Here is a 25,738-nt window from a genome sequence, read left to right as displayed (position 1 = left end):
CCACTTGCTTGCCCTTGCTACTAGATCCATGCTCAATGCTTTCATCAATTAAATCATCACATGAGGTAGCTATATCAATCTTAACAACATGGTTAGTAGCATCATGTGGCTCATTTGGTAAGAATTCTTGTGCAATAATAAGGGTATCATAATTGATCTTTAGAGTTGTATATTCATCTTTTAGCTTATGGTGACTAGTGACAAGCTCATTGTGCACCCACTCAAGTTTATCATTTTTATCTTTAAGCTCTTTCTTAGAAGATTTGAGCTCCTTGAGTTTGGATGATATAGAATCATTTGTTTCTTTGAGCTCATCATTAGCCTTTTCTAATGTATCACACTTAGCTAAGAGTGAATCATTTTTAGCATCAAGTTTTTCATTTGTGGCTCTACTCTTTCTAATGATCTTAGTATATTTTCTTAGTATTTTGACAAGATCATCATATGTAGGTGAGTCATCATCATCGCTATCACTATCATCACTAGCATGTTCATTATCACTACTATCATCACTCTTAGTTACCTTGCGTTCACCTTTGGCCATAAGGCATAGGTGTGTAGAGGATGATGGCGATGGTGGCGGTGAAGATGCAAGATCAATAGCAATGGCGGCCACCTTTTCATCGTCACTCTCATCATCGGATGATCCACTTGATGAATCAATGTCCGTGAGCCAATCACCGACAATGTAGGCCTTGCCACTCTTCTTCTTCTTGTAGAAGTCCCTCTTTTTGCCATCTCTCTTCTTGTATGGCTTGTTCTTCTTCTTTTCATCTTCATCACTTGAGTCATCTTTCTTGCCCTTGTTCTTGAACTTGTCTTTCTTGGGCTTTGTGCATTGATGAGCTAGATGGCCAAGTTCGCCACAATTGTAGCAATCCATCTCGGAGATTGGCTTTCTTCTTGAGCTTGTGAAGAACTTCTTCTTCTTGCCATCAAACTTGATGCCACTCTTATTTAGCCTTTTTAGCATCTTGGTGGTCTTCTTCACCATGAGGGCAAGACTTTCTTCATCATCTTCATCACTTGAGCTCTCATACTCAAGTTTTGCTTTGCCCTTGTCTTGCCTAGCTTTGAATGCTAAGTCCTTCTCTTTCTTCTTTGTAGAGGATGAGCCATCTTGTGGTGTGATGTGCATGTACATCTCATGAGCATTGATCTTTCCCAAGATTTATGTCGGTGTAGCGGTGGAAAGATCACCTTGATGTAGCACGGTCACAATGTGCCCATATTTATCAATGGGGAGGACACTCAAGATTTTTCTCACAACATCGGATGGTGACATTTGAGTAAGTCCAAGCCCATTGACTTCCTCTACAAGAACATTTAATCGAGAATACATCTCATTAGCACTTTCTTTGGGAAACATCTCAAAAGAATTTAGCTTTTTAATCACAAGATGATAGCGTTCCTCACGCTCACTCTTGGTTCCCTCATGGAGCGCACAAACGTCCGACCATAGAGCATGGGCGTCTTTGTGGTTCCTTACACGATTGAACACCTCTTTGCAAAGGCCTCTAAAAATGGTGTTGCGAGCCTTTGCATTCCATTTCTCATAATTTACTTCATCGCCTTGAAGTTGTGCGGCATTCCTAGGTGCGGGGAACCCTTGAGAGGCGGCTCTAAGAATTCCAACATCTAGAGCTTCTAAGTATGCCTCCATGCGGATTTTCCAATATAGAAAATCATCTCCCTCAAAGATAGGAGGAGGTCCATCCCCGTGAGACATCTTGCTCTAAGCGATTAAGCTTAAAAACGTGAGCACGAGGCTTTGATACCAATTGAAAGGATCAAGATGCCCAAGAGGGGGGGGTGAATTGGGCTAATTCGAAATTCTCTTGCAATAAACAAATCCTACGGATAGCCCAATTAACCCCTTGTGCCTAGAAAAGTGTTTCTATCAAACTAATGCACAACGAACTCACCACCTATGTTCCAACCTTACTCAAGCAAGCAATTCTATGGATGTAAAACAAGTATTGAATTGCTCAAAGTAAATACTCAAAGTAAGTGCTCAAAGTAAATAGGGAGAGAAAGGAACGCGGCGATGTTTTGCCGAGGTATCGAAGAGTCGCCACTCTCCACTAGTCCTCGTTGGAGCACCCGCGCAAGGGTGTAGCTCCCCCTTGATCCGCGCAAGGATCAAGTGCTCTTTACGGGTTGATTCTTCGACACTCCGTCGTGGCGAATCACCCAAAGCCGCTCACAACTTGAGTTGGGTCACCCACAAGCTCCGCTGGGTGAACACCAAACTCCCAATCACCACCAAGCCGTCTAGGTGATGGCGATCACCAAGAGTAACAAGCACGAACTCTCACTTGACCACGCGAAGCCTAATGAGAAGATGGATGCACACTTTGCTACTCTTGATTTGCTAGTGAGGCTACTCTCTTGGATTCTCAAATCACAAACACCTCACTAGGACCTTGCTCTTCTTGGCACTCACAAACGTGTTTCTCAGCTGTTGGAATGAGCAAAAGTTGCTCCACTCACGAGTGGAGGTTCTATTTATAAGGCAGCCTGAAAAACTAACCGTTATGAGCTTCTGCGGGGTGATCGGACGCTCCGGTCGTGATGACCGGACGCTCCGGTCAGTTCAACCCGCGAACCAGTTTTCAAGTGATGACCGGACGCTGCCAGGGTCCGGTCAGTACTGACCGAACGCGTCCGGTCGCTCTTGGATGCTTACTGTAAACGACCGGACGCTGGATACACAGGGTCCGGTCACACTGACCGGACGCGTCCGGTCACTCTTTTCCAAGTCTGGACCCTTACTGGAGTCGACCGGACGCTAGCCCTCAGCGTCCGATCACACAACCTTCCAGCGTCCGGTCACAACAGACTTAACCACCTCAGTCAAATGAACTGACCGGACCCTGCGGCCAGCGTCCGGTCGCACCGGAGCCAGCGTCCGGTCAGTGTTTGACCCTCCATTCACTTCCAACTTTCGAACATATGTGAATGAAGTTTGCTCCAAAGGATCTTAGGCATTCATAGGAGCTGCCTCGAGCTAGTTTTAACAAGTGTGCACCACACCTAACTCACTAGACTCAACTAGGTCAAGCTACCCGTTCATACCCCCCTTCATAGTACGGCCAAAGGAAAAACAAAGTCCTAAACTACTCTAAGTGTCTCTCCAACTCCAATTGACACTTAGAACTAGTTATCCTTAACCTTGTCGTGCGTCCTTTGAAAACCGAAATGATATCCATCGTAGGGGCATGACAACCTCGATTGCCCAATCGATCTCTATTACAATGACCTAACTTAATTGCCTCTGCAAAACACACGTTAGTCATAGTAATCTTGTATTGACATTAATCACCAAAATCCAACTAGGGGCCTAGATGCTTTCACCTCGGCCAGCTCGAAGGCTCGGCACACAGGCAACAACACCAACAACCAGCGATAAGAACCAAACACGACCGAAAGACGCAACAACTCGACACGACTGCGGAGTAGCACATTCCATAGCTGGGTGATAGGTGAATTCCTGTAAGATAGTCATGGACATATAGGTTGTAAGAATAGGGCCCAACAAGGTAGATATGCGTATACGGAAAGATGCGAGATGGGGCTTCCCATGGTCTCGGTAAGACATACGACTAGGGTTCATGGTCCAGAGGGTACAGCTCGCAGTAGACGAGGTCATGGTGGTCTTGGCAAGCGAGGCCATGTGGTCTCGGCCAGCGAGGCCATGTGGTCTCGACCAGCGAGGCCATGTGGTCTCAGCAACGGTGGTCTCGGCAACGGTGGTCTCAGCAACGGTGGTCTCGACAACGGTGGTCTTGGCAACGGTGGTCTCGATATCTCCTCAACGGCACGCACTTGCAAGGCAAGGTGACCGGAACGTCGGAAAAACTCCACTTGTCATCGGTACGATGCTAGGGTTCACACGGTTTCTCAACGGCTCGCCCTCGTTTTTAACAAGGCAGCCAGAATGTCGGGAACGGACTCCATACAACGATGGTAGAAGATGTGGAGGCCCAAGGGCTGTTATAACTTGTCCCGGAGGGTTGTGGCTTCTTTTGGCTAGCTGAGGCCAGCTACGGCCTGCTGTGGCTAGCTGTGGCTTGCTACGGCTCACTGTGGCTAGCTGCGGTTGGCTACAAGTGGCTAAGGTTGGCCAAGGGCTAGCTACGGGGCCGAGCATGGCTAAGAGCATTGAGTCAGTGGCTTAGTCATAGATCATGGTCGAGGGGTGCTTGGAACCATATGGTGGCATTCCTGGGCATCGTACATGTCTTCCGCGAACGGTGTGGGCGCAAGCAAAGAGTGGGCTCTTTAATTTCGAGGGGTCAAAAGTACTTAAGGGTTGGTCCACATCGTAGGGCTTGATTTTAGAAAAATGTGGGAACTGATTTCACATTTTTCTGAGGTCGTATGAACTTTCTATGAATTTCCAAAGATTAAATCCATTTCTAAAAATAATAAAGGCTGATTATTTTAGGGCTGACACGTGTCCATAGTGACTGGTCCACATGTCATGCTGACGTCAGCATGACGTCATCAGGGCTAAACCGTGGCTGATAGGTGGGTCTCGCTGACGTCAGCATGACGTCACCTACTGACAAGTGGGTCCAGCGGCTCTGTGTCGCTGACATGTGGGCCCGATCAATGGTCAACGTTGATCGGTCAATGGCCATTACAGGTCGGGCCCAAACTAGGTCGGTTGGGCCTGGATACGGGCTGGGCTCAGCCCGGACACGTGTTGCGCGGGGAGGCCATCCACGTGGCTAGTTGGGCCTCCAACGGGCTTCGGTGCATGGAGCTGGCTCACGATGCACCGTCAAGCAGGGTCCAGTGGACCACTAACTCAGTCCATCATGGACCAGGCTCACTTTCTCCTCCTATCTCTCAGGTTCACGGTGGAGCAAGTCCACCAGGCGGGTGCTTCTCCTGGTTCCGATTCGTGGGACCGGTTCATGGTGGATGTGTGTGTGCGGGTCCATGGACTGCACACTGGGTCCATGGTGGACTATGTCCACCCCCCCCTTTCCCCTCCTGGTTCACGGTGGGCAGGCTCAGGGCGTGGTCGCCATTCCTCTGCTCCTTAGTTCCTGCTCGCGGCGGCGCTGTCGCCGTCGATGAGCTCGCGCTTCCACACGTTGCAGTGAGTCCGAGGGAAAGCTAGGGTACCTAGGGTGCCTCCGAGGTCCTGGTGATGCCCAATGGCTTCACTGGAGACAGGGTCTCACGACGGAGCCCGCAGCAGCGCAAGGTCAATGACGGAGCTCCGACGAGGTCATGGCTACAACGATTGGAGGCAAGGAGGGGGCTAGGGCCTCATCTTCTTCATGGCTAGGTTCACGGAATCAAGGCGAATCTCGACGGCCGGATCTCGTGTCACAGGGTGGCCGAAGACAGGGGAAAAGGTCCGCGGCACGGCGGTGGCTTGGTCTCGACGCAGGGCTGGAAGGCGGCGCTGGGGCTCTAGGTGGCCGGCTGCGTTCCCGGGTGCCATCGGCCCGGCAAGGCAAGGCCGTGGCCGTGTACGTGAGTGCGCGTGTGTGTCCTGGAGTGGAGTAGCTCCGGGGTCAAGCCGGTGTCGAAGGCCGGGACAGGGTCGGGGCTTGGCGTGGTCGCAGCCGTGGACGAGGCGCGGAGCAGAGGCAGACGCGCGGTGGCGGACGGAGGACGGCGCCTCGGGCTCACCCTCAGGTCCGGGACGGCGCTCATCGGGCGGCCGGGGAGCACAGCGTCGCGGGTGGCGCTGCGCCTTCGGCAGCGGCTCCAGCTCGGCGCGCTCTCCGGCGAGATGCGGGGCACGGCAAGGTGGAGTAGGGCTTGCGGTGGCGAGGCGACTGGTGGCGCGTCGGAAGATGGCGGCTCGTGCGGAGGAAGAGGGAGAGGGATGGCGGCGGCGGCTGAGAAATGGATGAGAAGGGGCGGCGGCGGCTTGGCTTTTTATGCTCGCGGCTAGGGCAGCCAGGGGCCACGGACGGCGATCCTCGGCTTCCGTGCAGAGAAGGGGCACGCGGCGCGCATCGAGGAGCGAAGCAGGTGAGGTGCGGGGTTTTGCGTTGCGCGCACGCAAGCTCGGACGAGCGGTGGCGGCGCTGGGAGCCAGGGCGCGTGCGCCCTAGGGTTGGAGGGGCGTGCGGTGCTTCCGTGGTGATATGGGCACGGCCGCGCGCGAGCTGGGCCGGTTAGGCCAAGGCACTGGCGGGGTGGGCCGAAGGGAGGAGGGAGGGGCAGGCCGAGCTGGCGGGGCAGTGCTAGACCACGGCTTTTAGTGGGAGAGGCTGGCTGGGCCTGCTGCTTGCACGGGCCAAAGGCTTTTCCATTTCATTTCCTATTTTCCAAATTAACTAAGGCTCTTATATTGTGTACATGTGTCGCCAACTTGTACACTTCCTAGTGGGGTCCACTTGAGGTCAACTAGGGTAGTGGGGTCCATGTCAAGGGTTGGCATCGATGGGCATTGATTTACAAGGAAGGTCGATTGACTTTATGAATTAGATCAAGGGATTCGAATAAGGTTCAAAAGCAAGAAGATGAATTGAGAGAGATGAAAATGGGTTCTTAAGCTATTCTAGAAGGGATCAAAAGGATTTGCTACAGACTTGTGCTCTCCAACACAAAACACTAAACCCACAAAGGAACTCCGGCGAACTTCTACAAGTAATTCTATATGCATGCAACAATTTATTTATAAATTGTTCTTAATTCGACCTAGCATCTACATGCTTCACTCAATTGCAAGAAATTTTTTTAAAAGTTCGTATTTTTGGCTTCTCCAAAAACCCGGGTTGTTACAAGTATTACAATATCGAACTCTCATATATATATATATATATATATATATATATATACGCTCTTTCACCTTTGCTATGTGACACAGTCCGTACGTTTTAGCACAGTATTATACGCGGATCACCTATCACCGTCCTTCTCGCCTCGCCTCGCCTCCAGAGAAGTCGATTTGTTCCCCAGTCTCGGCACCCGCTCCCCCGCCCTCCGCTCCTCCGGCCGCCGAGCCCCGATCCAGATCAGGTAACCCCGCGCCGAGATCCCTGCGTTTCTTCCCTCCTCCTCCTCGCGGATCGCTCGCCGCGGAGTCGGGATCTCTTCTGTCCGCCCGGATCGCTGTTCCCGTCCCGTCCCGCGGGATCGGTTCGCTGACGCGATTCCTGGATCCCAAATCTTTCTCGGCGGGCTACTGCGATGCGTGCTCTTGTTAATTGTAATACATCGCGGCGGATTTGTTGGTCCCTCTGCCTGCGTGCCGCAATATCTGGATAATGGCATGGAAGTACATATTTGGCATAATGTGTTGTGGCGATTTAGGTTTATATATATGCGCCTTTTGTTTGATCTGAATGTCTGTCTTCTGATTGTAAATTACGGTCCTTTTGTTCTGCCCAGGAGCTGAGAGATGGACGCGAACAGGCGCCAGAGTGGGATCCAGCAGTTGCTGGCTGTGGAGCAGGAGGCTCAGCAAATTGTGAACGCGGCTAGAGCTGGTACTGTTTCCTCATCTTTTTTTGGTACAAGTCATTGCAAATCTAGCATAGCGTTATTAGACAGCAAAAACCTTGTGAATGAGTTTTATCCATTCACTTAGACATCCTTCTCTCTGATCCTCAATTAATGCTTGTAGAGTGAGAGTGAAGGTAATGTATTGCTTCGTTTGTGAACTGTGGCAAAAAAAAACGGCATGATATTACTATAGAATTCCCACCAAATATACAGCACCTGTTCTGATTGTTAGGCCATGCCCTCTCACGCCAAAGTTACAATGTATAAATTTGCATATAGCTACCTGAGTTGAGATCATGATATATTTAGTGTCCAGCTCAGTACAAAAGCAATCTTTAGTCAAAATGGGAAAAAACAAGTTTACTTTTCTTTTTCCAGTATGCAAAAGCATGTTTAACTGTGAAGTGTTTTCTGGTGAAATGTAACAAGAAAGCTAAAATGTAAAGTACTACTATGTTCTCTCTGCAGTATAAACTTGAATGTTTTTGTGTGTTCTACAGCTAAGTCGCAATAAAAAATGGTTGAAATCTTGCTTGCTTTTATCGGTCCCATTAGCAATTCCGTTGTGAACCATGTGCTGCACAAATGTCTTTTAAACTTGTTTGCAAACTGTCAGCTAATAGGAAGCTAAAAAGCCAACCCCTTTTAACCCCCCTTCCTTCCTCTTAATATTCTGTCATATGAACATGAATGTTTCCTGTGTTCAATAGCTAAGTCAGCGAGGCTTAAGCAAGCGAAAGAGGAGGCTGAGCGGGAAATAGCTGAATACCGTGCCCAGATGGAGGCTGAGTTCCAGAGGAAGGTCGCAGAGGTATGCACACCTGCACAATCCCGTTCCCTTTCCCCCCGTGGGATTACAGGACCTCACTTCTATGTCTTTGTGACTACAGAGCAGTGGTGACTCTGGTGCAAACGTCAAGCGCCTCGAGGAAGAGACAGCGGCGAAAATCGAACAGCTCAACCAGCAAGCTGCAAGCATATCCCCAGATGTCATTCAGATGCTTCTGAGGCATGTCACCACCGTGAAGAACTGAGGAACGCTGTGCCCAAACTATGCTCGCAAGCTTGTATCATCGAATCTATTTATTTTTGTCAGAGTGGTGAGGAATAATGTCTCTTGTATCCATAATTCCTTTTCTTGACTACGGAATAAGCCGCAGCTGCTTTAGTGGCAACCGTGACTGGTACTATGAGAACTCGCCATTATTTGGTACAATTGGTAAATAATATTGTTTTAAATTGGATTTTTGAACAAACTATTTTGTTGATTCCCTACCTAGTGCTTCTGTTTCCTTTCTCTTATGGAGAGGCAAATCCATGGAGTGAAAGCTGCTCGACATGGAAGGTTCATCCTGTTGTTTTTTTTTAAAAAAAATTGCAAATTCCCTCCCCAAACCATTGTTGACACTGAGAGTGGTTTTGGAAAAGAAAACGAGAAAATGGTACTGTTAATGAACTAGAAACTCTGGAGAAAGTTTCAGATTTGCTGCTCAACTAGTGAAAGCTTAATCCAACTGGACATCTCTTACTATCAAAGCAGGGAGGTTTGGCCGCTCCTCAGGGTGGCCACGGTAGCACACCTATTTTTGGTTGTCCGATCCTCGCGTCAACGCCTGATGCTCGTCCACCCTACTGTGCCGCCGCCGCCGCACCCCTGGGACTCCTCTCGGTCTTTCTAGTTGCCCTCCCACTGCCACGACGCCTTCGGCCCTTCCAGTCGCCCTCTCCCTTTCCATGCCTCCGCAGTCCTCGCCCGCTCAGCGTTCTTCGCCGTCGCCATCGTTGCCTCTGCCGTCGCCGTCGTTGCTGCGTACCTGGGTCCCGGCCTCCTGCGTTCACAGGTTCTAACTCAGGTTCCTTTTCTTCTCCTTCAGTTGCCGTGCTCCGCAGCTTCCCCGGCGCTGCATCCTCCAGTCGTTCCGCATGCGGTTCGCGAAATCCTAGCTGCCGGCGGCTCAGCTCGGCGGCGCACCGGCGCGGCCAGGGCCCGGCCGTTGCCGCAGCCCGCGTCCCCTCCCCCGCGCCGTGCGTGCGTCCTCTCTCTCCTCTCCCCATGTGGTGGCGCACCAGCCGGTGGTCGTAGCGGCGCTGATCCGCGCTGCCTCGTCGCCGTGCCCTAGGGCTGCCTGCCGTCACCCCGGCCGCCGTGACGTCGTGTAGGGCTGGCCGCCCTTGCCTGCGTCGCCGTCACATGCCCTAGGGTTGGCCGCCCTCACCTGCGCCGCCACCACGACGATCCCCACGAGTCGTCGGCACATGTCGTCGTCTCCGAGCAAACTGTGCCATGTGCGTGCCTGCTCCCGATTAACGATTCTAGATGTCCAGGATCTTTTCCTTTCGTATTGATTCAGCTTTGGTTTTCACTATTGAGTTTTGTTTCCAGGGATCTAGTGGAGATGTGTTGTCTATTTATTTTTGGTGTGCCAACTAATGTGCCAAGGTCCCTTCCTGATGATGCTGGCTCCCCCTTCCTTCTCTACAAATTGTCGTATTGGTAATTGCTGCTTTATCCATTTATTCATTTTTCCCCTTTCCTGATTATGTCCAGAGACACCACGGTGCATTGTGGATTATGGTGGACGTGCATACTCATTGTTTTTTGCAAGTTCATTGACAGGGATGTATTGCTTTTGAGAAAAAGTTTTATTTACACGCTGGTGTCAAAGGCAAGACATGTTAGTGTTAGCATTATATATCTTTGTTATGACTAGCAAAAAGATTCAGAGCCAGCATCGAATTAAAATTCTTTTTGTGCATACTCCGCGTTTTTCCCTACCTGTTACTCATTATGTGTAGCATAGGTAAATAGAGCTGTTTACTTTATAACTGATTACTCCTCAAGTAGTCTTGCTGAGTTTGTTTTAGTTTCTCCTAATATGTGGCCACATAACTTAATTAGTACATGTCGGTTGTTTTTGAAGCTAACATGTTATCACAGAGTATTCAGTTTGTCTTTATATATGGGTCTTTTAGAGCAATTAGAAAGGTTGGAGTTCCACACGAACAAGATGTTGGCCACGAGATCCGTTCCTTTTTTCGCAAACAACTGAGCGGTTGCTGGGAAGGACTACCTCAGCGCATGGAAGGTGCTCGATGTATTGCCTGTATCCATACATGTGTAAATTTGTTATTATAGTAATATGCTCCTTGCAGTTCTTTGATGCATGTACAATGTTCACTTAGATTTGTTTGCAATGTTGGTTCAACGAATGCAGCGGATATCTTTTCCTCCTATAGCTGCGAAGAAGCATGGAAAAACCTTTCTTCTAATATAGAAACTAAATATTTCAGCGATTACTTAAACGGCTATGCTACCTTTTTTATCATCTAGCTACAAAATTAGAATTTTCCATCAGGAGTGCAAAACATTTCATTAGGTAATCACCTAATCCATTTCCGCCCAATGTATGCGAGTACACCTGTTGACTGAGTTATTGGAATAAACTTAGTTGCCTTAGTTTATGAAAATACAGGAAGACGTAACTTGAAAGTGTTTTCTGTTGAAAATGTAACTTCAAAGTGCTTTGCACCTCATGCTTTATGTTGATGATGTTTACCATGCAGGTTTTTTATGGGGGCTTTTCACTATCCTAGATCATTGTGGTTTCTTGACAGAGATTTTGCACCATGTGTTGAATGCACAGTTGGTTGCACCACCAAGAGGGGTAATGCTCTAACATAATACCATGTAATTTTTATTCTGTATCTAGATTAATGGTTCACACTTTCCTTCCTTAAATTCTACCTGGTGAATGGTGCTGCGAAATTTTTGGAGATGGTTCACGTTGTCCTTTTTTATTAATGGTTCCCGTCAATATTACAGAGTTGTATGTTCTATGTGAGCGTTTTTAGTCATCATAGGTCCCATCATATGGTCGACCAAAACCCAATTTTAAAGTTGACCTCACCTTACATGTTGCACCAGGTGGCCCTTAACCAGTCCTGGGCTCCCGTAGGTGGCCAGAAGGTGATTTGTTCAATCTACATTCTTAACTTAGTACAATTCCTTTTTTTTGTCCTTGGGACTGATCCACAAATCAATTTAAAATACTTTTGCCCTACGGAGTACTGGGTTCAGTCAACAAAACCATACAATTCCAAGTTATTTTTAATGTTTTACTGGTATATGGTTGTTTTCTAAAAAAATGTTAGGCAGTTAATTTCTCAGGTATGGTTCACCGCTTCTTCATATCTATGTTTATCATGATATCAGTAACTTCAAGTTTAATTCAAAGAAATTGCCTGCATGTGTGCGCGGATGGGTCCGTGAAGAATTGTTCTAATGTGTTTTGAGGGCTCCTGTTTTTATTGTAATTTTTCAGCAGCGATGATCTTAACGATTTAGGCCTGCGCCTTGCTGCCTGTATTTGTAGAAAAAAAAATTTCTTTGTAGGCCTAATCGTGAAAAAAAATGGTCCTGCGTAGGCCCTCTTGGGCTTCAAAGCATTAGATGCAACAAAAAAGAGATGCATTAATCAATTTACCTCCATGGTGACGTTCCTTCCTACATATGCTTCTGATTTACACCGGCTGTATAGTCAACAACAGTTGATGCTACATCAGCTGGTGATTTGTTGTGCCTATATAGTCATGCATGAGTAAAGGATCCAATATATTTTTTCTGAGTCTTCCATTCTTGATATACTTCTTCCATGGATCAATCCAGTTGCAAGCCTGCATTGCACATTTGAACATTTGCAGCTCAGTCATAGTTTGTGGCACTGTTGCATTGCAGGTATGATATTTTGGTTGAGATCCATGGGCCTTCCTCATTTCCCATATGCGTGATTCATCTACCGTTGACTACAGATATATTAGCTCAATAGCAAAGCATCCACAGATTGTATTCTGTTTTGTCCTAGGATAAACTTTCATTACTTCACTATGGTTCAGAATTCTAATTTTACAGTGTATGTGCAATAGTGATTTTTATGCGTTCCTGTACTTCAGTTAGTTTATTTATGTCAGATTGAGCTGATTTAGAGAAATAATATATTTACAGCCCGCTTATTTATGTTTAGGATGTGCTGGATGGAAGCTATGTGCAAACTCAACAATTAAATAATGGATTTTTCATTGTGATATAAAAAATGACAGAGCCTCCATATTCCAAACCCTACAGTGCAGTGTGCAGTATCAAGATGACAACCAGAGCAACCTCCCCAGTTCTCCAGGATGTGCACAGTAGCACCCTCAACACTAAGTACTTATGTGCATATCTTTTTAGCCACCTCTCTCTATGAAAATGATTCAGTCTTCTAACACAATGCAGACATAATAGATAGGCATCACTATGCCCATCACCTTATGCCTGTGTTATTGTGCTGCAGAACAATAGACCAAATGCATGTATTTGTTTCTTCTCTAATGTGTCTACAGTTCTGCATCTTAGGCTTTACTGACTTTCTTTGTTAATTCCCTGCTTTCAGTATCCCAAGCTCGCGATGTAAACTGGTGAGGCTAATTCAGAGTCCATAGCTTATACGTAAGTGCTCTCATCTAAAACACCTCACACCCCTTCTACTTCAGTTATCTGCTATCTTGGTGATGCTCCCCCCTTGGTGCTTTACTGAAACTGGGTTATGTGACGGAAATAGAATTATAGTGCATCTTTCATATGTCAATTTCTAAGGAAATTATCATTGTACCCATGCTTGATTAAGCGTATGCCATTGCTGTGCCCCCCATAATTTTGTGATGCCGTGCAAGACTCATACTCTCATATAAATGTCACTGGACTCCTGTTCCAGTGTGCAACAGGTCAATTATTTGGTTTTATCCAATCATATGACGGTGAATTATGTAACTCTATAAGTTTTTCTTTGGTCCATCTCATCCATTGTCTCAGACTCTCAGTTTACATATGCCTCCATGTTCCACTTGAACATCTACTTCAGTACTTTTCATAAGATGACTAAACATTGCCCACAGTACATAGTCAACTTTAGGACAACCATCTCCATGTATTGGCAGAATTTAGAAACAGTTCGGTCCTCAAAATCAGTAAAGTATGTTTTCCAAGGTAATTTAAATCCCTACACTTATGCAGCAACTCAAGATACGTAGCCAAATGCAAAGCGTTTACCTTGCCATCATTACATGTATGTCAAATGGATTTTCCAGTACCCTCTTACCTCCCTGTTACTTTCATAAATCTATGTACTTACGTGAACATGGTTCTTCCCTCATTTTTTAAGATAATGGTGCCTCGTCTCATGAAGGAATGACAACTCAGAAATGGTATTTCTGCTATAGCAGCCAGTTCAAACTAATATTGGATATATGTTTTGGCAGTAGAAATTAATTTTATTTACCTCTCTAATTTCATCTTCTACTCACAAATGCCTCCGACGGTTGTGACCGTGGTGCCCCCTCTGTTGCATTCGTTTCTTGGCGTCTCCCAGGTGAAGCAAGACCATCCCTCTCCTTTGTATTGATCCCATTGCAATCTCCTCTATGTGTCTCTTCTAGATTATAAGTGTGTGACTATGGTGCTGTTTTATTTATTTAAGTCTGAGCATATGCCATTGCTGATGATGTGATGATGACTGTGAGGTGCTTTTAGTATACCTGAACATATTTTTGTGCCTTTGCTATTTTGCATTTTTTTTGGTTGACCATATGTCATTGCCAATGATGTTGCAAACAAATATCTTTATCGGAAATATATGATGTGATTTTTGCTAACATGGACGGCCTGCAAGAAGCGGTCATGATTATCACTCTTTTATGATTTTTTGCTTTGTCATTGCGAGTGAGGTATTCATATATGTCAAACCTGAAAATATTTAAATGCCATTGATATTTTGCAATTTTTTCCCGCACATGTCAGTGCCAATGTTGCCTGACACCAAATATCTTCTTCTCAGCTATACCATTTGAGAATATGCAGTCATGATTATCACTGTTTGTGTTTTATGATCTTTTTATTCTTGGGCATCTTCATATGTTTTCATGGATATTGCTTTCTACACTTCGGCTGCAGTTGTCGTGAGCTCAGCGTGGCAACGTTAGTGCGGAAAGTTTTGGCCGTTCCATTACGGTTTTGCAATTGCGTTTTCCCACGGCGCTTTCCACTGTTTAACACTACAAATTGTGACGGCTTCTCACGCAGAAGCTCTACTTTGTGAAATTTTTTAAAATAATATTGCAAATTTGCCAGGGTCCGCTCATTAGCTATCAAAATTAGGTTTATCGTTTTCTAACCAGAAATACAAGTACTGCTATCAGGTTAAAAAAATGACATAGTTTGTTCAAGTTATCTCAGAGTGTAACATCCCTTTACTCATCTCGATCTTTTTTTTTTGGCCTTAAGGCCAACTACTCTGTATATGCCAGGTATCCCATTAACGCATTTTCTCTTTCGATGCTTCTCTGTTATTATTGTTGTGCGTACATATCATAAACCCTATCGACTGCCCCTCTATTGTGTTTAGGTGCATTCAATCAGATAGCAAGCAAAAGGTCAAAAAGGATGGACAGGTGAACAGCTTAACTCTGAAATGCTTCTTCATTTTTCCCCCATTTCCAGTTTAGTTTACCTATACGTTATACAGAAATTCCTGTGAATTTTATACATTTCTTGCATATAGAATTAGTTCTGTTGCACTGAACTATTTTTCCATTAGACCCCCCCCCCCCCCCCCCTAATTAGATAGCATCAAACTAAAACATAGTCTGGTCAGTAGGCAATACCTTTGACTATCCTAAATGTGATTAAATGTATGTTTGCAAGATATTTATGGTCTGGGAAAATAATATTTTAATCTAATATAGCTTTGGTTTTCCCTCTCAGTGCCGCTTCATTGAGGGCACCTTGAGAAAGTTCATGTCTCGGGATGATAAGTATAGTTGTAGCCTACCTTATTTGTGGAAGATGGGAAAATCTAGATTTTAGCATCCCAACAATTTCAAGGTATAAACGCCGTTACCTGCACGGTTTGATTTTCGTTTAATTGCCGGCGCGCGCAAAGGCGCGCGTGATGGACTAGTGGATATCAAACTGCAACTCGTCCCAGCGACCCAGCCTGATCCTAGGCCAGTACTGAGGTTCCAAAAGGTGCATTAAGGCGGCATGAACTCCAATTATGTCCAAAGCGTGAAGTGTAGAGCCAGTTTACCCTTAGTGCGCATATGTTGATTTACAGATTATACACAGTAGGGATTCTGACTGAACCATCGGCAGCTCCACAGCATAGGTGCCAGTATGCCACGATCTACGTTTCCTGTAGCACACATCCATTATCATTCAGATTTCAGAACATGACCAATGAGGCAATGACCATTATCCAAACTATGTGCACTGAATGATGCATGCAAGGTGAACAATCTCGCATGACCTCCCCAAATTCAGGGCCCATAATATTGTCCTACAGATCTTCTGATTCTGAACATGTGCGATCATTGGATTACAGTGGGTCTAACGACATGTGCAGCCCATGCGGCCATGCCTCAAAGAGGCACTAAGATCATTTTAAGACGTTACACAAATGAGAAAGTATTCTAGATCCGGAGCAAGTTCAGGAGCCGGAGAGAGAAGAATAAAGAAGTTACTTGCTACAATTTTTCTCCTAGGCTGGCCAACAGGAGCAAGTGACCACTACTTTTTGTTGTCTATTTACACAGGGCCCCACACTTAGAATTGGAGCAAGATCAACCATTGCATCAATTTTTGCCAAGTTTCTTCTCTCTTTTAGGTGGCTGTAAGAGAAAAAGTTAGTTCCTCACTGGACTGTAAATGTCCTAAAGTCTGAACCTCAAGCTACAATGCTACATGATATCAGTAACATGTTGATCACCGGAAGCAGTTGTCGGATCTTGGATGCAAAATCCACTAGTAGTGGCTGAATGTCACGAAAAATATAGACTGCAACAATCTTTCGGTTATCATGCTTCAATTCAAACACCACAAATCATAAGTTACCTGCCACCCGCCACCATGCATCAGACAGGATCTAGTAAAATCATACACCATGATTAATTTCTATGCTATGGTACATATGGGTGAAGGTGGCATCCACCAGTTACAAATAGACATAGGCAGTTCTGAATTCTGATATGTACTGCAAGGCAACATATACCTTGTGGTCCAACATGTTATTCGTTACTTATTATTCCAGCCTACACATAACACAATACGATATCCATATCCAGATTATATACAGATAGATACTTCAGGTCCATCGAGCAGGCTCTGCAGTTTCATAATATCTTCAGGGATGGGGAGCCTCGGAGCATTCGCACTGCAGAAAAAAGGCGCAAGATTCATAACATGATCCTGATAACACAACTCATAACTTGCACTAAATCAATAGAGAGGATTATATATAACAAATTGTACAGAACATAAGGTCATTACCTTAATAGCAATCCTGGCTTATGATTCTCTGAGTATCTGGGCTGATATTTACTGAGCACGATATGAGCCCCTGTATCAGCAGGAGTGTTAAGAGGTTTGACCCACACGAGAATTGCATCAAAAACATATAACGCAAAGATACAAAGTGAGATGCAGCGTTAAGAAACCAACACTACTAACAACTAAATGGCAAACATGAATACTCTGAAATGGCAAGAGGGCAGAGCTTTTCATTAAGAAATTTGCAAGTGCATTTTGCTCTGGACTGTGGAGTACAGCTTAATATTTAGATTTTCATTAAGAAATGGGAAGCCTGAGAGATTGAAACAAAATAAAAAGGATGAGCGAATTAATGCTCCCTTATAAGGTACAAACATCATCTAACAATAGCTTCTCTGGTACAAACTTCAAGAGTAGAGTACATTTGATACTTCAGGAGCTATATATTTACTGTTCTGCTTTTAACGACTCAACACATTCCAATTCTTTTGAATATATTCTTCGCATTCTAGCAATTCTCGCAATTTTTCAAATGACTCTGTTTCAGGGAACTCAAATCTTGCATCAGTTAGCTATCCAATCTAGAATGTCTTTCCCACTTGTACACGTTGGCACATGTACAATCATCACCATCAAATGTGACATCAAATTTATGCTAAACTTCAAAATTGAAATCACCATCTCATCTTCTAGCTACTGTAATAGTGCAAGCCTCTAACAAATCTGGAGCCACCTTTTCAGGGAGAAGATAGTACATTACCTACATGGCCGAGTACTTCTGCATTATCCTAATCAAATGGTTTATCAAAATATTTATGTATATAAAATCAAGAAAAAAGACAACTTTTGATGATAAATCTACTAGTATCTTTCCATATGGCATACAGATACTTGTGTGTTAGTAATTGAAGTTTGAAGTGTTGACAGCATGCATTCTAGGGCAATATCGATTCTGAGGTAGCAGTTCGATCTTTGGTGAGTGGTGACTCTTATTTGTCCACCATCCTGTTTCCTTCGCCCTTTGGCACCAGCTCAATCATGTGACTGACTACTACATGTTAATAATTCTTCAATGGCAGTTTATGGTACTGTTCCTTGCAGTTAACATCTATGTAATTGGTTCTCATATTTATATTGTCATTAAAAAACACGCTTTTTAATGAGTCTGATTGTTATGTTAGAACAAACTTGCCTAAGGCCACATTCATATAGAGACTAAACCATATTCAACACAAATACTCTGAGATATACGTACCCTTCAGGACTAAAACTGTGTTGTTTGTACAAATGTACAATGGAGGTAGACAGACTAACAAAGTCATCCAACAAATCCATACTTTTACCAATGGACTCAACCGAATTTGTTGGGTCCATATTTGTACTAATAAATAACTATTTCTGACAGTTCCCTAACATCATCCAATACATTTATGTGCAAACTAACAGATTCATATCTCAATACAGGAACAACCTAAAAACACAGATGCATTATTGGACATGTAAAGATTAGATTATTCTCACAAATATAGACAGAAGAAGGTTAAAATAAGCCCCTTACTTTTATTAACATGGAAATGCCAAGCCAAAGAACTATGACAATTGACAACAAAGGAGATGCCAGTGAACCCTATTCCATATTCGCTTACCACCAAGTACGATGGTGCTGTCCATACAGATGCTAGGGACATATCATATGGAATGAAAGAACTATTTTCCAGCTGTCCATCCCACATCTGAGCTATCACTGCCATACACTTTGAATAAAGTATCCATACCACTAAACTTTCCAATTCTTTTCAATCCAGATTGAATCACAAGTTCACAACCAATATCATCATTCACGAAAGCTAGGAACCATTAAAAATGAAGCAATATCACTATTAACATCTCAGGTGAACGAAGAGATGTCCTTATGATCATGGAAAATTGCAAATCCCGTCAAGCAATTTGGACCATTAAAAGCCCAGAAGAGTTGAATCAGGCCCCTGATAGCCTAATGCAAATCCTTAAATCTTACAAACTAGTACTTATAAACAAATCCAACAGCTAAAAATGTTAGTTATAGCATTTATGTACTTAAGTGTTAGAAATTCTCTAACCCAATTCCAAAGCCCCAGTCTTTGCAAGCATCGATCTTGACTCCTGAGCAAACTATTGGTAAGGATAACAAAGTCCGTAACAATCTATCGCGAGAACACGCAATTACCTTCACAGGGATGTGGAAACGGAACACCTCGATCGAGCCAACCACCTCAGAGACGATCTCCAGCGGCACCGACCCCGCGGCCACGTCCGCGATGAGCTCGATCACGTCATCCAGCACCCTCCCGGCGTCCACCCACACCTGGGCATCCGCATAGACCTCATCCCTGGCCGCAAGCTCGCCGGACCCGGGCCACGCCTTGGCGGACCCGAGCAGGTGTCCGCGGTAGGAGACGGCGGCGGAGACGGAGCGGTAGCGGAGCGGGAGGACGAATCCGGGGTTGCGGACGCGGAGCCGCAGCGCGAGGCCGAGGTCGAGGACGGGCGGCTGCACGCGGAAGCTGTCGACCCGGAGGTCGGCGACGCGGGCGGCGGGCGCGGACGGGTAGAGGAGGAAGGCGGCGCCCGCGAGGAGCGCGAGGAAGAGGAGGAGCGGGACCGTCCGCGTGCAGAGGCGGCGGAGGCAGGGCGTGCGGCGCGGGCGCAGGCGGCGGAGGCGCACGAGCACCGGGGAGCAGGGGGCCGGGGCCGGGACCGGGACGAAGACGAGCGTCGGGGGCGGCGGGGCGGGCTGCGCGTAGGAGGCGGCCGGGTAGGCGTAGTAGGGCTGCTGAGGAGGCTGCGGCGGCGCGAGGAGGGGCTGGCCTAGGTGCGCGCGCGGCTTCTCGCCGTCGCCGATCGTCGCCGCCGCGGATGCCATCGCCGACGCGGTTGCGGGGGAAAGCGGGGGATCTGTTGGGGAAAGGGAATGGTAATTTCTCGCAGCGGGTTGGGACCCGTCTCCAATAGAAATTGGACACGTGGACGCTGCAAGAGCGATGGGAAAGGATTCGCACTTTCTCAGAGGTCCGTTTGGTTTGTGTATGCTATTTTTTTTATCTAAAAAAGGTATGTTGTTATTATGGATATTTTTCCGACTAACCTTACTTATGAAGAGTGACCTGTCTAACTTTTTTTTAGAAAATGGAAGAGACTTCCCGCTTCCCGTTTCTTGTTCTGGATCATCTTTACCAACGGTGTCTCTATGAGTGCCAACACATGATGATATGAACTCATAATTGTGTTGAATTTATCCTTTTCTTCCCTCGTCAGCATCAGGTAGAAGTAGAAACCAACTGAGTAATGGCTCCGTTCGCTTCGTTGAAAAAAACAAACCGAAACACTGTTCCAGCTGATTTGTTGTGAGAGAAAAATATTGTTCCGGCTGAAAAAGACGAATTATAAGAGAAACGAATAGGGCAATGTACATGAATTGAAAAGGAAAATTTGCTGTTGGATATGTTTCTATAATGTCGAGTCTATCCATGAGAAGAGCCAAGCAAAGACTTTGGGCTTTGTCGTGCATTTGTTTTTTCCAAATCCACTTGATTGGCCATGTTCGGCTTATCCCATATTCGGCTTGTTCGGCTTCTTTTTTCAGCTGAAACAGTGTTTCTCTCTTACAACAATTCAGTCGGAATAGTGTTTTCAGCCAAGTTTCAGACCAGCGAACGGGACGTTGTATCTGTTGAAAAACACGAGAGCACAGTACCCACTTTTGTGATGTAAATTTGACACTTGGACAACAAGGTTGGACAAACTGATACAATCAATATAGTCAACTTGGAAAGTTATGATGACACAACAGAGATCCTGCACTCCATTCTTTGATAATAATAAGGAAAAAAATTTAGGATAATCCAATTGTATTCAAGGTTTATTCATATTGGATACGGTAGGTGATCATTTCCATCCAATGATAGGATAAACACAGCTGTTGAAAGTCACAAGAGCACAGTACCCTTCTTGCGTTGTTCTTCTACATTTGACACTTGGGACATTAAGGTTTGACAAACTTGTATAATCGACATGGACAGCCTAAAAAAGTATGATGTTGCAACAGATGGAGCTCCTGCTCTCCATTCTTTGACAAGAAAAAAAACATATAAAGGACCTGATCATACATATGCAAAAACGGCAGGATTTTTCAATTCGACAGACACATGATAAACATAGCCTGTTTGTTAGTTGGTTTCTGGACTAATAAGCCTGGCTGGTACTGGTTTGTTGTGAAAGGAAAACACTGTCTCGGCTAATAAGTCCTAGCTGAAACCAACAGACAAACAAGCTGATTGTTGTTTAGCATAGCAATGACGATGCCCTAGTGCCCTAGTGATGTGCCCAATCATGGAGGGCTGCCGTAGAAGGTCGCCATCACTTTGCTGCTCGTAGTAGAGGAGGCATCTGATTCTGAAGGTGAGCAAGTGTCACGGGTGTTAATCACTCAACAGCGTGACTTGGACGGCCAGAAGCTCAGGTCGCTTTCCTCAACTATTCCCATCGTCTACAGTGCTGCCAGAGCTACCTCTAGTGGTTCATAACTCTCATGGATCGTGATACCATGACGTTTAGAACTTGCTAATAGGATAGCAAGCAGACACAAAGATTGGTTAATTTCGATGCCGTAACGTCATGTCGTCATGATCTAAAATAAAATGCAATTAATTTTCTATGCAACAGATATTCTTCTTCCAAACAAAGATGGATTCCTCAGCAGACAGAGGCCATCCCCTGCCACGTCGCCATGGGCCAGGGGCTCCTAGAGAAGAAAGACCACCCTAACTGCAAAGGACACCGGCACCTTCAGAGTTCAGAATTCAGTGCACCAGCACAACCACCTCTTCAAGCGGACGACATCAGGAATCAGGATAGAATTTCTCTTATCCTTTTCCCTTTTTTCCAAAAAAAAAAGAAAACAAAACCCTCAAGGTAGAACACCAAATTGCTTGCTAAAGAGACATCCAGATATACTCCTATGTATGAGACATTTCTTCACTTGCAAGTTGCAGGTAGCAGCACTACAAAGTCTACAAGCCTGCAGCAGCATTCTGCTTTGATGCTCCAAGATCCAACATCCGGTGATACATGGCGCATAATCAGGGTACTAATTACCGAATATATACAGAGAATCAAACGCTACAGATTGGATTTCATACTCAGAACCGATGACCAGAACCTTTTTTTTTTTGTTTCAGAGGCTCGGCTCGGCTTCCAAGCAGGCGACCAGCCGCAGCCATTCAGCAGAGAAACAGATCACTCAGCTGTTCTTGGCCTCTTGCAGCATCTCCACCACCTTCTTCATCCTGGGCCGCTTCGCCGGGGCGCGCTCCGTGCACAGCATCGCGACCTTGAGCACGGCGAGCATCTGCCTGCGCCACGCGAACGACACGGTGCTCAGCCGGGGGTCCATGATCTGCTCCGGCGTCTCACCCCTCGCCGGCGCGGCGTGCACCCACTTGACGAGGTCCACGCCCTCGTCGAAAACCTCGTCCACGGGTAGCTTGGATGTCAGGATCTCCAGCAGGACCACCCCGTAGCTGTACACATTGCCGGGCACCGTCACCTGCATCGTGTAGGCATACTCTGCAAGGAAACAATTGCAAAATGGCAAACAATTGTTCATGGTTGTAGACATTCAAGAACTACTTCTAGTATAGCTACCAAATGTTGGACAAAGTTTAGACCTGGAGGAATGTAACCAAATGAGCCCGCAACCGCGCTGATGCTGGCCGTGCCCTTTGAAGGGTCCAGCAGCTTGGAGATCTCAACTTCGCCGAGAAGCGCATTGAAATGCGAGTCAAGGAAGACGTTCCCCGAACAGATGTCGAGGTGAATGGTGGCAACCTGATGGAGGAATGCCAGCCCTTCGGCGACATCAATGGCAATCGAGAGCAGCCTCGGCCAGTCAGGTTTCTGCTTCTCGCCATCAGTATCGCCGCCATTGTGCAGCAACTGGAGCAGGGTGCCATTCGGCATATGGTGGTGCAGCAGCAGCGCGACATCGTCATAGATGACATACCCGATAGGCTGGACCAGGTTCTTGTGGTTGATGTGGGCAAGGCGCTCGAGCTCTCGGATCATCTTCGTCTGCTGGTGGATGACCGCACGGTCCACAGACTTCAGCTTCTTGACACACACCACCATGCCAGACGGCATGACGGCTTTGTAGGTAGTGCTGAATGTTCCGTTGCTCACTTCATTCGCATCTTTGAATGTCGCCTTCATGCAGCTCTGGAAATCAATGGCCTGCTGCAAGCTCTCGATGTACACGGCTGAGGCCACGACCTGCGGGGCTGCCACCACCACCTCCCCTGCCTCGGCCTTCTTCGCCTCTTCCTCCTTCTCCTGCCTCTCACGCCACATGAACAATGCCACCACCAATGACACCAAAGAGAAGATGAGCACACAGGAACCAACAACTGCCAAAGCCACCCTGTAAGATATCCCCCTGTGGTCCATTCCATAATTGGAGCCATAAATTGATCCACAGTCCACATTCAGTGGGTCGCCACACAGCTTCGCGTTGCCGGAGAAGCTGGAGGCCGCGCTCTTCTGGAACGGTCCGAAAACCGGTATGGCACCGCTGAGCCGGTTGTTTGACAGATTCACCTCAATCAAGCTCAGCATCCCTCTCATATCACCTGGGATTTGACCGGATATCTCATTGCTCGACAAGTCCAGCATGACAAGCTTATCAAGCCGCCCAAGCTCGTGAGGCAGCGGCCCGGTAAAGTGATTGAAGCTAAGGTTCAGCGCAATCTGCAGGCTCTTCACCTTGCCTATCTCAGCTGGAATTTCACCACTTAGGTTGTTGTTACCGAGCTGCAGCTCGAGCAGCCGCGTACAGCCCCCAATTCCTGCTGGAATGCCTCCGGAGAACTCATTGTGATCAAGCAGAAGGAACTGCATCCGTGACCCGTTGCAGATGTTCTCCGGCAAGTCACCACGGAAAGCATTGTAGCTCAAGTCGAGCTTGCTCAGGTTCCGGCACCGCAGGATCGATCTCGGGAAGTCGCCGCCGAGGCCGTTGCCAGACACGATGAGCTCCTGCAGGCTCCTCAGCTCGCCGAGAACATCCGGCACCTCGCCGGCGAGGCGGTTGTTTGCCAAATTGAGCAGCGTCAGGTTGGCGCATCGCGCGAACTGCGTGGGGATCCCGCCGGACAGGTCGTTGGTGTTGGCCTCGAAGTAGGTGAGGCTGGTGGCGTCCCCGACCGACGCCGGGATGGCGCCGGAGAGGAGGTTGTCGCCGATGCGCACGTTGGAGAGGCCGCGGCAGCGGCCGATGGAGTCGGGGATGGTGCCGTTGAGGCGGTTGAGGGTGAGGATGAGGACCTGCAGGTTGCCGCGCTCGAAGAGGCTACTGGGGATGCCCCCCTCGAGCGCGTTGGAGTGGAGGTTGAGCACCTGGAGCTCCGACGACAGCCCGAGCCCCAGCGGGATCGGGCCGGACAGCGCGTTCTCGTAGGCGGACAGCACGCGGAGAACCGGGAGCCCCGCGAGCCAGCCGGGGAGCGCGCCCGTGAGGTTGTTCCCCGAAATCTGCAGCTCCTGGAGCGCCCTGAGCGCCCTAAGCTCGTCGGGGATGGCCCCCGACAGCGCGTTGTTGGAGAGGTTCAGGAACCGCAGCCCCGACGCGCCGGCGAGCGCGGCCGGCACGGCGCCGGTCAGCGCGTTCATGGAGAGGTCGAGGAACTGGAGGCTGGCGAGCGCGCCCAGCGCCGGCGGGAGGACGCCGCTGAGCGAGTTGGCAGAGAGGTCGAGGCGCGCCAGCGCGCGGAGCGCCGCGGCGGCCGAGAAGTCCCCCCGGAGCCCCCGGCGCGGCAGCTCGATCGCGATGACCGCGCCGGCGGCGGGGGAGCAGGTGACGCCGCGCCACGCGCAGTGGTCCGCGCCCGGGCCCCAGCCCAGCGGCGCCAGGGCCTGCCGCAGCGCCCGCATTGCCGCGGCATCCCCGCCGCCGCCGGAGGCTCCCCCGGCGCCGTCCGCCGCCCGCGGCGCCGAGAAGCACGCCGAAAGGAAGGCCAGGAGGAGGAAGCTGCGGCGGTAGCAGGGGGAGGAGGAAGGCATTTGGGGGTGGGGATTCTTCTTGGCTCCGGGCGAGGGAAGGCAGTGGTGGTGCCCAGGCCTGGCGTGTGCGTGCGCCTGCTTTTCTCTGTGTGGTTTTGGGTGGTAGCCCCTGGTAGGGGAGGGGAGGAGAGGAGAGGGGGCACGCACGGCACACCACACGGCGACAGGGGCCGTGGCTGCTGGCCTGCTGCCGCCGCTCGCTCCCACTCGCACTCCGTCAGGGGGAGAGAGAGAGAGGGTTCTCAAAGACCGTGTTTTAGAGAGAGAAAGTGGAGGAGAGGGGAGAGGGGAGAGGGGAGAGGGGAGAGGAGAGGCGGAAAGGTGCTTGGACGGAGCGGCGCGGACGATACGAAGGCGGCCGGGCCGGTCTTGTGCTCGGTGCATTTGGGTTGAAAACTTGAAATTCTAGTAGTACCACAGTGCTACTCAGTGTGTGCGAAATGGCAAGGGATACCCCCACCAAGAAGAGAGGCTAGGTGAACACTATTGGTGTACACCGATATAGCACATTGCTTCAAAGGTTAGAGTTAGAGCTAAGAGGCAAGTGTTGATACTTGATAGTATGTTAGTATGTTACTATATGCGGGGTGTCTAAGATAGTTTGATGATCAATGACAGATGACGGGGTAGGAAAAGGTCTGGCATACTCTAGTTCTGCTATGAATAGCCCATTCTTCCTCATTATTCTCCCGCTTCTTTTCCGATGGTTGCCGCCATGAATCGAGCAAGTTTGGATGGACGCGGGAGGAAGAAGAGACCGAACCGATTATTTGGGCCGTGGGCTCATCATGACTCGAGCAAGTTTGA

General features: G+C 47.7%; 3 protein-coding genes and 1 long non-coding RNA gene across 10 annotated transcripts; 2 read left to right on the top strand and 2 right to left on the bottom strand.

The window, feature by feature from the left end:
* The first annotated feature begins 6,839 nt into the window (after nt 1-6,839).
* LOC136545481 (V-type proton ATPase subunit G1-like) lies at nt 6,840-8,738 on the top strand. Its single transcript, XM_066537498.1, has 4 exons — nt 6,840-6,996; nt 7,369-7,466; nt 8,193-8,293; nt 8,373-8,738. The coding sequence occupies exons 2-4, from the start codon at nt 7,379-7,381 to the stop codon at nt 8,514-8,516; spliced, it is 333 nt and encodes a 110-aa protein (XP_066393595.1). The 5' UTR covers nt 6,840-6,996; nt 7,369-7,378; the 3' UTR covers nt 8,517-8,738.
* A 463-nt stretch (nt 8,739-9,201) lies between these two features.
* LOC136545480 (uncharacterized) lies at nt 9,202-13,322 on the top strand. Of its 7 annotated transcripts, none has more exons than XR_010781046.1 (7): nt 9,202-9,768; nt 9,866-9,976; nt 10,469-10,568; nt 11,098-11,147; nt 12,218-12,392; nt 12,580-12,666; nt 12,912-13,322. It is a non-coding gene; the product is annotated as an uncharacterized lncRNA (long non-coding RNA). The 7 variants fall into 7 exon arrangements; XR_010781041.1 differs by lacking the exon at nt 12,218-12,392 and adding an exon at nt 11,408-11,449; XR_010781044.1 differs by lacking the exon at nt 12,218-12,392 and adding an exon at nt 11,408-11,449 and having other exon boundaries at nt 11,047-11,147.
* A 3,010-nt stretch (nt 13,323-16,332) lies between these two features.
* LOC136541580 (uncharacterized) lies at nt 16,333-19,785 on the bottom strand. The gene is made up of 3 exons (XM_066533517.1): nt 19,047-19,785; nt 16,841-16,910; nt 16,333-16,724 (listed from the first exon to the last, which is right to left on the bottom strand). The coding sequence occupies exons 1-2, from the start codon at nt 19,740-19,742 to the stop codon at nt 16,842-16,844; spliced, it is 765 nt and encodes a 254-aa protein (XP_066389614.1). The 5' UTR covers nt 19,743-19,785; the 3' UTR covers nt 16,333-16,724; nt 16,841.
* A 2,044-nt stretch (nt 19,786-21,829) lies between these two features.
* LOC136545479 (leucine-rich repeat receptor-like tyrosine-protein kinase PXC3) lies at nt 21,830-25,191 on the bottom strand. Its single transcript, XM_066537497.1, has 2 exons — nt 22,546-25,191; nt 21,830-22,444 (listed from the first exon to the last, which is right to left on the bottom strand). Exons 1-2 carry the CDS (start codon nt 24,929-24,931, stop codon nt 22,119-22,121), a joined length of 2,712 nt encoding a protein of 903 aa, XP_066393594.1. The 5' UTR covers nt 24,932-25,191; the 3' UTR covers nt 21,830-22,118.
* Between the last annotated feature and the right edge of the window lie 547 nt (nt 25,192-25,738).

This window comes from Miscanthus floridulus, chromosome 3 (assembly GCF_019320115.1).
Source record: "Miscanthus floridulus cultivar M001 chromosome 3, ASM1932011v1, whole genome shotgun sequence".
Classification (NCBI taxonomy): Eukaryota; Viridiplantae; Streptophyta; class Magnoliopsida; order Poales; family Poaceae; genus Miscanthus; species Miscanthus floridulus.
The sequence above is the reverse complement of the archived record's forward strand: the minus strand, read 5'-3'. Positions and strand labels throughout refer to the sequence as shown.

Bases quoted from the DNA above. Each gene is read 5' to 3' on its own strand.
- LOC136545481 (XM_066537498.1), top strand. From the start codon at position 7,379: ATGGACGCGAACAGGCGCCAGAGTGGGATCCAGCAGTTGCTGGCTGTG. The intron at 7,467-8,192 runs GTACTGTTTCCT...TGTGTTCAATAG, and splicing joins TGTGAACGCGGCTAGAGCTG to CTAAGTCAGCGAGGCTTAAG. The intron at 8,294-8,372 runs GTATGCACACCT...TTGTGACTACAG, and splicing joins TCCAGAGGAAGGTCGCAGAG to AGCAGTGGTGACTCTGGTGC.
- LOC136541580 (XM_066533517.1), bottom strand. From the start codon at position 19,742: ATGGCATCCGCGGCGGCGACGATCGGCGACGGCGAGAAGCCGCGCGCG. The intron at 16,911-19,046 runs GTAATTGCGTGT...CTGCTGATACAG, and splicing joins GTTTCCACATCCCTGTGAAG to GGGCTCATATCGTGCTCAGT.
- LOC136545479 (XM_066537497.1), bottom strand. From the start codon at position 24,931: ATGCCTTCCTCCTCCCCCTGCTACCGCCGCAGCTTCCTCCTCCTGGCC. The intron at 22,445-22,545 runs GTCTAAACTTTG...GTTTCCTTGCAG, and splicing joins ATTTGGTTACATTCCTCCAG to AGTATGCCTACACGATGCAG.